The sequence below is a fragment of the Spea bombifrons genome, chromosome 9 (assembly GCF_027358695.1).
Source record: "Spea bombifrons isolate aSpeBom1 chromosome 9, aSpeBom1.2.pri, whole genome shotgun sequence".
NCBI lineage: Eukaryota > Metazoa > Chordata > Amphibia > Anura > Pelobatidae > Spea > Spea bombifrons.
In genome coordinates this window covers 31,722,891-31,735,700 of record NC_071095.1, presented here as the reverse complement: position 1 = coordinate 31,735,700, position 12,810 = coordinate 31,722,891, and the positions used below count along the sequence as shown (strand labels likewise).

Genomic DNA, 12,810 nt, shown 5'->3' with positions numbered 1-12,810 from the left:
GCACTGAATGTTCTTCACTCGGTTTTGCCCCTTGCCAATTTCTATCTTAACCCTTCCATCCTACATCCATTAAAAAAGCCGAGACTGGACCAAGAGACCAAGTGACCACAGTTCCAAAATTGAATTGCTGACAAAGAGTCAATCTCGACCCCCCCGTTGTGAGTTGTTTAAGAATAGCCCTTGAGGTCCACAATATGGACACAAGGGTGAAATGACTTCCGTAGAAGAAGAATATTGTCTGCACGTTTTCTCTGTTAACCTTTTCTGTCTTTTACCCTCTTTATTGTCCTTAATCTTTTCTTTTCCAACATATCTCTTATCCATAACCATATGTATAACTCCTTACGCCTTATTCCTCTTGTGAACCTTTCATGTTTTTTCCCCTCTAATTTTTAATTTAACACATATGCTACCCATATTACACCAGAAAAAAACAAATGTTTAGAATAAATAATAACAGGCATAACTGAGGACAAATATCGTATTATATATATTTGACAAAATAAGCAAGAACCTGGAGTTGCTTCTGTTAAATATAGCAGTGGTCTGGCGAAGAAATTGGTCCAGACGAAGGGCCCGTTCCAGGTACTGGAGGTAGAGGGGCTTCGCCAGCTCTGCAGGGCAGCCATCCTCTATGGCTTCCAAATCCGAGGCCATAGACTCAACAGGTCTTCATACAGAGAATAATTTGCAGAGCACACGGCTACAAAAAAATGCCACAATTAGAAAGCATTTTTCAAGATAATTTACCGTTTTTCAAGTATATCTACATTTTCATAAAGCAAAGATTGTTCAAAACAGTCCAAATACTTAAATACTTCTAAGGTAATTTTACACTTAAGTTTCCTTAAACTCATCTTGCAAATGAGTAAAGCTTTTTTCATGTTTAAAGTATTAGCCTCTATCATTCCCAATAGGAGGCTGTTTGGTTTAGGACCCTCGTCGTTCCAGCAAGCAAGAGTCTTAATGTAATCAGAGTGGAATACAGAAACAAGCCGAGTGAAATGTCAAGAGAAACGGACATAGCGTAATTCTGTAGTAATAAATAATGTATTGGTCGCCAATAGCAGAGCTTATGTGAAAAACTGTAAAAAGCGCATGTATACGTATGATTTGCGTGAAAACAGCAACGGGTGGATGGAAGTCTTTATCTGTAAGAAAATCTCATTCCATATCCCTGTCTGCGTCCTTTTATGCAAGGCGTACTGCGAGGCATTTTGCCTTTGATTGGCTTATTCACAGTAGGGGGTGCATTTTCCAGTCCAAATCTCTTGGATGGTTAATGTCACGTATCTGGCTAGCACGACCCACTACCTCCACTGTCTTGCGCTCCCTTAGCCTGGGACACTTTTGCGGTTTCCCAGTCACTAGCCGAGACTCAGTGTAAGGTAGAACCAAAATGAAGACTGCTATATTTTTTTACACGCAGGGCTGGTGATATCCAGTAAAACATACACATTAACATAAAACAGATACTGGGACACAAACCACCCCCTTAATTTGCCTCCCAGAGACAACAGGGGCCGTAAAGAGATTAACAATACGATAGGGTCCCAACCTCCACTATCTATCACTGGCCCAAATCAGTTCCAGGGATGGCTGGGGTAAATGTCTGTAATGGTGAAACTGGGGAATGGGGGGGAGACTGACTCATTAAACTAAAACAATGGTGGCACTCCCTGGTTGCAGATCCTGGCTGTCCGCTGGAGATAATCCCTTCAGCAAGTGATGGGATGATATACTGCTGGGGGTTGCCACATAAGTCTTTACAAAGTCAGGGCCCATAGTCAGTAGGGAGGAGGCTGGGTGTCGGGCCTCTCCAGTGGCCCCAGTGATGGAGGGTTCTGTCAGAGTTAACTGTATAATATATTAACATAACAGAAGGAAGAAGCTTCTCAAACATTAAAAAAGATACAGATCAGCCATAACATTATGACCACCTGTCTAATATCGTACAGAACCTCCTTTTGCCCACAAAACCGCTCTGACATGTCTAGGGGCTCCTCTGCATTTATTTCTGGATTTCTCTCCAGGATATCTTGAAGGGCTGGGTATTTTCTTAGCATAGGCCAACTTCTGATAATGTCTCTTATGTGTTTATGACACCCATTATAGTCCAAAACGATGAGGACTTCTTGTTTAGTCAGTTTTCTTTGGTTCTTTTGTATTCCAATAACTGGTTTCTATCTAAATCTTTATTCTAATAGCGGATTCCAAAGGATTTATTTTGTAATTCCCATCTATAAAGCTTTAATATTCTCTGCTTTTTTTCTTCATACTTAGGTATTTCAGTGCAGATCCTTCTTACATCTTTTAAACCATGAGTAACAGAGGAGTTAACTGTCAAAGAGATCCAGATCATAAATTGCACACATCCCCTCCACTATGTCAGCACCCTGAGGTCAATCAAGGCGAAATGCACAGTGCATGTACTACATGGCGGGTGTGTTCTGCTTTAGATACAAGGCCACAGACGGGTATACGGGACAAGCTTTCCTTACCAATACACAGATTTCTGTCTAGATATATAAAATGTCTAGATATATAAAATGTCCGGAAATTTTGAAGCCGTAATGAAATATGTCATGGAATATTGTTCATCGGAGCTTGTATTTAGATAATTTTTAGATATGCTAAGTAACAGATGATTGTCATGTCCTGATATGTAAAAACCATAGAAGTCAAAGAGGGTGTAATTTCTTTTTCACACAACTGTATATTAAAAATATATCACACATACATATTTGTGTGTTCTTTTGTGATTTGTAGATAATCTATATTGATGCACAAGTTGCAAAACCACAATTCTGGTTAAACGTTTGGTTAATATTGCAAAAATGGCCTGGTCTTTAGGATGTGTAACATTCATGCTCAACTAGCATACATACAAATGACTGGTGCTACTTCCTGACAGCCACTTTCAGTTTAAAAGACCAGCATAAGAATCGTAGCCTCCAACACTCTTCTGCGGGAGTTGGAATGAGCTACAGACTTCCTGGCAGTTTTGTGGGTTTTGAATTCCTAAAAACAGAACGCCCTTTTCTTAACCCCAACAAAGGAAACAAACAGGTTTGATGAACGTCTCCAAGGAACAGTTCTCTTCAGATAAATTTTCAAATACATATGGAAGTCTAGATGGTGAAGCAGATGCTCTGTCATTCTTAGATCTGAGGCAAAACAATAAAAACATTGTCCTCCTTGAGCTGAAAAGAACAACTTGGGTATAAACTATGGAGGAGTACACAAAATTACTTTCTTCAAATAACTGAAGACAGAGTTTCAATGTAAAGAGTGTCTGAATGTAATAGCCACCAACATGACTGTCTTCAAGGTAAGCATCATAATAGTGACTCCAAAGGATCAAATGAGATTCAGTTAAGGCGGATATGACTCCATTTAGGTCCCAAAAAGGGCCAAATTCTCTTAAAAGGTGGACTCCTGCTTACAGTATGCATGAAACATGGTGAAGAGCCAGTTTGTCCAGCAAGGCACTTAAAGCTGCAATGTGGACCCTTAAGGTAACGAGAGACCCTTACAGAATCAGAATAGTAGGAAGTCTAGGATTGGGCCTGTAGAGATGTTGTCTAGCTGAAGTATAGGTGAGAGTAAAATGAAGGGCCTGGAACTGGAGATGAAAAATGCTCTCTGACCACAGAGTTTTCCACAACTACATTGCCCCAGGACCAGCCATCATCCCAGGGACCAATGAGGCAGAAAGTTAAGGGCACTCTTTTTTTCCCATAGCGGGCCAAAAAAAAAAGAAAGAGTGGGGTGCTGCACCTACCCAGGATATAGCAAGAAAAAAAACAAACAAAAAAAACCACTGAGGATTAAAGGGAGGACCTGGACAGGGGGGGCTATCTCCTATGCTGGTGGAAGTGACCTGGAAAATACATGGAAGCAGTCAGCAGAATATTTTGCAAAAAGTTTCTCCCAAAACGTCTTGGCTTGCAGCAAATTCGCTCAGCTACCAATGTGCACACATGCTACACTCACCAAATATTTAGTTGTCTGGAACATGAGTCCATGGTGGTTCAAGAAAATGGTGGGGTTGGTGCCAAAACTTTTGAAAAAGAATGTAGCAGGCACCTGTGTTTGTTGAGCATTACGTGGCAACCATGGGGAAAAACTATGTGGCGCCAGCCTACAGAAATATGGCCCCTCCAAGGACCTTGATCTTTCTCACCTTAGTTTGTGCGGTTGCTGTTGGGCATATTTATTTTTATTTATTAAGGGCTATTAGCATGTTTCTCCCGCAAGAAGGGCTAAATTGGCCCTGTTTAAAGTTTTTAATTTAACAATTTGTCACTCAGAGCAAGTCAAGGAGCTAAAACATGGGACCAGGGCTGAAAACATTTAAAGTTTGTATAAGAAAATGGTCCGGTAACACAATTAAATGTTTCACATTGACCCTAGTGCATTACCTTACTTTTTACTCACTGCATCTGTAAACGCCACTGGTCATACATGCCTGCAATGTGGAGCGTTGAAGGTAACGTACATTCTGATATTAGCACATTAAAATGTATTCTGGAAAAATCTACCAGGTCTACATATTTGCTCTGACACCTCCATGTTTCTAGTGTGGCCTACCTGTTATTATGTAAAGTCATTAAAATATGGACATCCTTAGCATTGATATCAACAGTTACCAGTGTGATTATCTAGGAGGGCATTTAGACACCAAAACAAACAAAAAAAAACAGGTCAACAATTCAGGTGAATAAGCATAAACCTTAAAGTGGACCTGTACCAGAAAAACAATATTATATAAAATGATAGCACAAGGTAGATGATTTAAATAAACTAGCCATCAGAATGGCTAGCAAACATATAGATGTCCCTATCCACTCTAATAAAAATGTAGATCCTCTGGTGCATTCTGCAGGCATTTCCCCTGGGCCGGTCTCATGATTAGCTTCTTCTTATTCTGACATACATAATAGATAAAAGTGGTGTCACACTACTGGCAAGGAAACCAGTAGTTCATATAGAAAAAGACAAGTTAACATCACTGAACATGTTTTTGAGGTAGCGCTCATTATCCCCCCCATTAGTACCACCGCTAAATGAAGAAAACAATGCAGAGAACCCTACTTTACAGTCACACTGTCGCTACCGCAATACATAGTAGGACATATTAATGCTAGGGAAAAGGAAAGGCCAATGGAAACATATTTCTCCTTGGATATAAAATATAGTGCTGTATACATTTCGGTACACGTTGAACTTTTATCCGCAAGCTTGGAAGCTCCCCTTGTTACCAGGGTTACTTTCCTCAACAGCCACACTTAGTTGACTCTTGGTAGCAATGCTAACGAAGTCCTGTTTAATTATTTATATACTTTTATCGGTGATCAAGTCTTTACAACAAGCGGTATGATGAGGAGTCAGGAGTTCATCTAGTTCAGTGGTTGTCAACCTTCCTAATGCTGCGACTCTTTAATACAGTTCCTCATGTTGTGGTGACCCCCAACCATAACATTATGTAATTATACATTATGAAATATGCATTTTCCGATGGTCTTAGACCACCCCTGTGAAAGGGTCGTTCGACATCCAAAGGGGTCGCGACCCCCGGGTTGAGAACCGCTGATCTGGTTGATTGGGCCAAGCTCGCAGAGCTGGAACACATACCAAAAAGCTACCTGAAAATGGTATTCTTTGCATTAACTAGGACTGCTAAAGCGATTGTAGGAGTTATTATTTATTGTTTTATATAGCGCCAAATTCCGTAGCGCTGTACAATGGGTAGACGGGACATAAGTAGTATGTAACATAACAAATTGACGCATTATATTATTTACATAGCACCAGCGACTTAGACAGATCTAACAGTACATGCAGTTTAAGGGTATGATAAAAGATACATGGTACATTAGTTATATATTACTTATTTGTGTGCAAATCTGTTATTAACATTAGTCGCACGTAGCTATATTTTAAGGGTGAAACCGATTTAAAAACTTTATAGAAGAAACCGTGTGCTAGAAATGCCAAGGGCAGCTACTTGTGCCTTGTTTAAAGCTAATAAATTATAACTGGAACACGAACACGTGTCAATCAAAATACAGCACGTTAAAAGGGAAGCCTTAAAAAAAAATCAAACTTTATCCAATAAAACAAGTCTTGAGCGTTTTATGCAATGTAGGAATGTATGAACCCCACTCTCTCCAACACCCCCCCTCCTTCATATTTTTCATACACCCCCGTCAAACGCTCTCTCAGACCCCCTTATTTTGATTCCTCGTACACCGATACCGCTGCAGATCACTACCCAATTCCGGGCCTGTGTGACGCAGCGGCCGCTTCGTACAGACCCATCCTATATTCTGGCAATAGAAGCATACTTGAGTTTCGCTGTTCCCCCCGGCCTCACCTCGGGTCTCCCCCGCCCGCGGCCTGTGCAAGTAGCTGTATGTCTTGGATTGCACACAGCGAATTTGGCCTTGTCAGGTACTGCAAGCGGCAGCCACTCTCCCTTACTGAGAGAGAAGGGAGACAGGGAGCCATGGCGGGGGGGAAGCAGCGCCATTACCAAGGCCAGAGTAATCAAGCAAACGCATCTCTTCCCTTCGGCCTCAACAACCCATCAATCACATGAATCGATGGGCCACAAAACCAAAAATAGCTGTAACACCTTTCGATAGAATGCTACATATAGTAACATTGAAACACCCCTAGAACCCGTACTTTTATGGGGGGTCTAAATCGATACAATAGGCTTATCGATTAACTAGGCTTCCTTATGCAATTGAGATAGCCGAACTGGTGTGGTGACGACATACGGGGGTGGTGGGAGACTACGTTCGAAACATTAGAGTAAAACATTCAGCGCTGCAGGCTTTTTCTAAAAAAACGCCTAATACTACAGTTCTATACGGATTACGTTACTTTCAAGGATATCGATGCATACGGACACGTATCCAAACCATCCAATCAATTTTTCTTATGGTGTCAAAACACGGGGCTACGCTGGTTTAGAGCTTTAGTGCTTCGAACTCTTGGTGAAAATAAAACGGACGTCAGACGTTGCATCTCACGAGATGTATGGTGATAATATCGTGGGTGACGCAAGCGTGGTTCCAGTACTTCCGCATATGGAGCTATACTGGGTGCACGCGGTGAAGTCACAGGGGGAAATGGTGTGTTGCAAGTTGAGAAAGCACCCTCAAAGTGAAATATTACTTACGTAATATGCCTGGCTTTGAAATGACTAGGCCTAAAATAAAAAAAACTTTCTCCTTTCCCATTTTTTTTTGTCTTTTACCACTTCTGATTCAAAAGTGGGCCTTTGATTTGGTTATTTCACAATGGCTGATTTTATTTTTTGTACCCTCTGTGACGATGGCTGTTTTAACATTTCTGCAGTGCTCGCGTTTAGCTGTATATTTTTTTTTTTACTGAATCAATATAAGTTATATTGGTTTCTTTCTCCAGGACATTATTTTAGGACTTTCAATCCACTAACTCTACCACCAGCCTTTGCCGAACTTTTTAATTTAATTTTAATTTAGGTATGAGCTTACTGTTCCTGGTATATGTCAATGACAAACACCCACAACGTCTTAATACAGTGATGCCCCCACATGCAGGGGTTGTTTGGGGACGTCAGCATTTTTCAAATTGTAAATTTGACATGCGGTCATCCTGCCCCGTGTGTTAAAGATAATTATTATTATGACCTCCGACTCCTATTCTGCGTTTGGAATTTCACAAGTATGTCTGTATGAGGTCTCCAAGGGGTTAATTGTGGGAAGAAGAAAGTTCCCTGGTCCAGATTTATGCGCGTATAGATGGGGTTGGTGAAGCCCTCAGGAATGTAAGAGTCCACTTGTTCCTATTTTTTAAGTAGCTTTTTTACGTATTACACTATTTTTGTTTTTTATTCTATGTACGATCCTGATATACTTCTTTTAAGTTCCTGACACTACAACTGTTGGTAGCACATTGAGTGTGATGGGTGGGGGCACCTGGCGATTCTTGTGTTTGTTTTGTTTTTTCTTTTTTCGGGCAAGCAGCAACGCTGCAGGGGACCTGGATCCTCTTCTCTGGCTGCAGGCGGATGTCTGCGGGATCAGTGGGGCTTCTATAACGGGGCACCGGTGTAACGTAACCTTCCGGTGCTCCGCCATAGAAGCCCAGCGGAAGTACCGGCCAGCAGCAGCGGAGGTTGTCTCTGAGAGCATTGCACAGACGTTCACCGGCTGCCAATAAGCGCTGCAGGGGACCTGGAACCTCCTCTCTAGCAGCTGGTGAACGGCTGTGCAACACACGCAAACAACCTCCGCTGCTGCCAGCACTTTACTACCATGTAAACTAAATATTGTTCTTTCAAGAAGAGAAAGGGCTTTCTTTTGATACCATAGTTAGATAATTAGCTGAAAATTTAGGATGAGAAATTTAGTAAAAACTAGCACAAATTAGAAAAAAAAACCCTAATTTGTTTCATATATTTTCCCCTCTGAATCCTCACAAAATCAGGTAAAGTGATGGAAAATCCCCATCAAGTTTATCAATTCAGGTGTCCTGATTTCAGAAATACCTAATTTATACAGAATTTCTATACTTTCCCAGCACTATTAGGGAACATACTATAAGGTGTACGATATTCTTTGCAAAGCCTTAGAATTTTTACATTAGGTGTGATGGGATTGCAACTCTAAGGTTACACAAATAAACCAAAAATAACCACAAAAGTATATATTTCTGTAAACAGACAACCCAGACTATTGTATCTTCATGCAGCTATTTGGGCCCCAATTACTGTCAATGGTGGCCGCAGAAATTATTTCCTGCGCTTCTTTTCACCAACACTTCTGTGTTACTGAGAATGTTTTGCTCAGGGTATGTGTTTCTGCAGAGAAAGCCATCCAAAATTGTTTAGCTGCATCTCCTGATTACTGAAATACCCCACATTCTTAGCTTTTTTCTTGCTAGAGCGCCATATCATCCCTTACAATAGTGCCCTATAAGGTAGTATTTTTTATACTTACTGGTTAACGGATTTGGGGGTTGTGAACGGGGGCAAGGGGGTTATATCTTTTAGAGACCGTATATTCCGGCATATAAGACGACTTTCTAACCCGAGAAAATCTTCTCAAAAGTCAGGGGTCGCCGGGTATACTTACTTACCTAGCCAGAGATTCTCCACGAAGCCACGAATCTCTAGGGGAGGGGCGAGTGGAGAAGCCACCTCCCCTGGGCCGGTCTTCAGGGCCGTGCCGAGGTAGGTGCAAGATCAGGGCTAGTTGGGGAGATCACGACCTCCCTCTAACTAGCCCAACATTAGGGAGCTCAAGGTCTGGCACTTCAGACCTCGGCTTCCCTGCTCCCTAATCACTACGCGCCGGCTATTGATGCCGAGCGTGGGGATGATGTCATGTCCCGGCACTCGGCATCAATTGCCGGCGTGTAGTGATGAGGGAGCAGTAAACAGAGGTCTGAAATGACAGACCTCGCGCTTCCCACAATTGGATAGAAGATGAGAAAGGTAAGAGATGGGGAGAAAGGGGTGTGAGTGCAGTGTATGTATATATGTTGGTGTGAGATGGTCAGTGTATGTGTATGGTCAGGTGTGTGTAAGAGTAGTGTAAGTATTTGTGTGTAAGCTGGTGTTTATATATATATACACACATACCATATATATATATACACACACCATATATATATATATATATATATACATACACCAGATATATATATATATATATATATATATATGTGTGTGTGTGTGTGTGTAAAGGCAGGGGTGTGTGGTGAGGGCAGTGTATAAATATGTATGTATGGACAGGTGTATGTTAGTGTGTGCATGTGTGTGTGTGTGTCTGTGTCTGTATAACAACCAGCAAATCACCGGTAAGGTACATCGCCTGCCGTGATTGGCTGGTTGTTGTACTGGGTAGAGGGGTAGTCTTATACAGCGAGTATAGCCCAAACTCTATATTTGAACTGGAAAAGTGGGGGGTCGTCTTATACGCCGGAATATACGGTAATTGCGTTAGGGCAATGGGATGTAAGGGTTTTTTCTTTTATATTTTATTTTTTAAATTGCACTGTTATCAGTGCAGTATGGTTAGAGATCCTCTTAGGGACCTCTTGACCATGTTATTAATGCCAGTGATGTCACATTGGAGTGCACCGGGTTTTGACATCAAGTCCCGAACCACAGCCACAGTTGCCGCGCGCATCATTTCTGGAGGCATGCCGCCGTATTGGCACCCCTCATATGAGCAGCACCTGGGGCGGACCACCCCACACCAGGTACTCTACTGGCGCGACAGTCGCATTCAATCCCACTCGCCCCCCTGCCAAGCCCGCCCCTGGTCATGGACTGTGGTAAACCATGTAATCTGAATATGTCCAAAAGGAATAGTGTGGCTGTGGTGACATCTGATGGTATTCCAATGCACTTATGCAACCAGGTTATTTATCTACCCCCCTCCAAAGATTTCAGTTTGTTTTGCCATTGAATTGTTCACGTTATAGGTCACATTAAATGTGGAAAAAGTTGTGACATGATGTATCTGTCACATTCCTTAACATTGCAAGAACCTTGACAAGATACTTGCAGTGCCCATATCGGCTTCTGAATATGGACTTCCATTCATCCCCTTTTCTTGTATGGGCTAGAATGTATTGTATGCACCACAGAAGTCAATTTTTATACTGGAGCCATTTTGATCCAATAATTCAGGAATAGGGGGTAATTGGTAACTTATTGAGGTCACGATAAGCCACAAAAGGCATCAAGCTTCGGTCTTTTTTATCCACAAGGAAAATATCAGCCCCAACAGGTGATGTGGATGGACAAATACATTCTCCAAATTCACCTGGATATATTCTTTCAAATGCTTGAGTTTTGGCTTAGACAATAGCTAGATCCAGTAAAATAGTATAGGTGCCACGGGTTGAAGATCTTTGGGACAGTCATATAGTCAACTGGGTGGCAATTGATCTGCATAAGGTAACGGGATAAGATAATCTGTGACTGGTGTAGATTGTTGTTAACTTCAGATGCAGACACACATGCTATCACAAGATTTTGCGTCATATCCTGGAGTCTCATGGGTAAGCATAGGGCTAGTGGCACCTGGGAGGGGGAGAGGAGGAGCAGGAAAAAGAATGTGTGTGTGTATATATATATGTATGTGTGTGGTGGTAGAGTGGGTGGATAGGCCTTGAAGAAATACTGCACCCAGATACCACTAACCCTAGGCTTGCCCTTGTTCTCATAAAGTGTGCTTAAGGTGGAGGGATGGGAGCAATGGGTGGGACAGTAGGATGGACATGGGCCAGACTGATAGGGGGGCATGGGAGCCCAGGGATTAAGGATGTAGTTAACCCCCGAAATTTCTCATGATGAACCTGTGGATAGTTGTGTAGTTCTGGCTCCTCAAATCTGTTGCAAGACATTCAATCTGGGTTGTTTCAGTTTGTTAAAGTTGCAAATATGGGTTATCAGTTTATATTAAGAAATTGGTCTATTAAAACATACTTTCTTCTAAGCACCTCATTCCTGTCCTGATGAACCTCTATCTGTTGAATTATTACTAACATGCACAGTCACAGTGTCATTTTTGACACACTTGAAAGAAGAGTTTGCCTTCTCTGGAATTATGGAATTTAGACCACCTGGCGATCATCCCAACAAATGATTACATGGTGTGTATGTTTTCCCACAAACACCACAAATTTCAATCCCTAGCATCTGAGTGAAACAATAGGGAGAAGATAAAGTCAGATTTGGTACAACCACATAGCATATTCATATTCAGTAAACATTTTTATTTTATAACAATTTGTAAAGAGCCACACAACTCCATAGTGCTGTATAATACAGTAGAAATATGACCTGTTAAACAAGTATCAAAATATTTTCTTATCTCAAAAAAAGAAATCAAAACATTACAACACATATTGGGACGCTTTACCAAAAAAAGAAAATTATTCTTGCAAACTTAAGTCAACATCAGTTTTATATCATATTTTGAGCCTTCTCAAAATATATATTAATAATTAATGTTTGAATCAATCAAATTTTCACATTTATGCTTAATATCTTCAGGTGCATTCCTTATAAGGAGCCCCTTGTTGTTAACATCATAATCTTTTAAGGCCTTTTCGCTTCTCACTTGTTGAAGTACTCTCAGCTGTTGAAGTTCTTTGGGCAGTTCCGAACACGACAGCTGTTGATATAGAAAGGATGAATATGGAGTTTTCTATAGCCTGAAATTGGATTCATAAAGCTCAAAGCTTCCATGAACAAAATAAAAGGAACGGAAAAAAAACAAAAGTAACTGTACAACATACATTATAACTTTAACCCCTTAAGGACCAGGCTGTGTTTTACCTTTTGTACCATTGGGACCGAGGCTGTTTTAACACTTTTGCGGTGTTCGTGTTTAGATGTAATTTTCTCTTCACTCATTTAGTGAACCCACACAAATTATATGTTGTTTTTTTCACGACAAGAAGGGCTTTCTTCAGATACCATTGTTTTAATCATATTATCTAATTTCCCATAAAAAATATAATAAAATATGATGAAAAATTTTAAAAAAACCCACATTTTCTGACTTTTACCCCAAAAATCTTTTACGCATCCAAAAAAGCTAATGAAAAAACCTACTAAATATATTCTACTATTTGTCCTGAGTTTAGAAATACCCAATGTTTTTATGTTTTTTGCTTTTTTCTGCACGTTATGGAGCATTAAGTACAAGTAGCGTTTTGCTATTTCAAAACCATTTTTTCCAAATCTGGTAATTCTTCCCCCCATGTGCCATTTCGGGTATCTTTGAAGCCGGC

The 12,810-nt window shown here is 40.9% G+C and overlaps 2 protein-coding genes across 2 annotated transcripts in view; both read right to left on the bottom strand.

Moving 5' to 3' along the window:
* Positions 1-6,529, bottom strand: part of INO80 (INO80 complex ATPase subunit) — a 43,822-nt gene extending 37,293 nt beyond the window's left edge. Inside the window, exons 1-2 of the mRNA XM_053474508.1 lie at positions 6,380-6,529; positions 515-703 (exon numbers count right to left, since the gene is read on the bottom strand). Of these exons, the coding sequence (XP_053330483.1) occupies positions 515-657 (143 nt within the window). The 5' untranslated portion in view covers positions 658-703; positions 6,380-6,529. The remainder of the gene's footprint in view (positions 1-514; positions 704-6,379) is intronic.
* Positions 6,530-11,778: 5,249 nt separating this feature from the next.
* The window catches only part of EXD1 (exonuclease 3'-5' domain containing 1), a 31,096-nt gene continuing 30,064 nt past the window's right edge, over positions 11,779-12,810 (bottom strand). Inside the window, exon 12 of the mRNA XM_053474446.1 lies at positions 11,779-12,188. Coding sequence (XP_053330421.1) covers positions 12,012-12,188 — 177 coding nt within the window. The 3' untranslated portion in view covers positions 11,779-12,011. The remainder of the gene's footprint in view (positions 12,189-12,810) is intronic.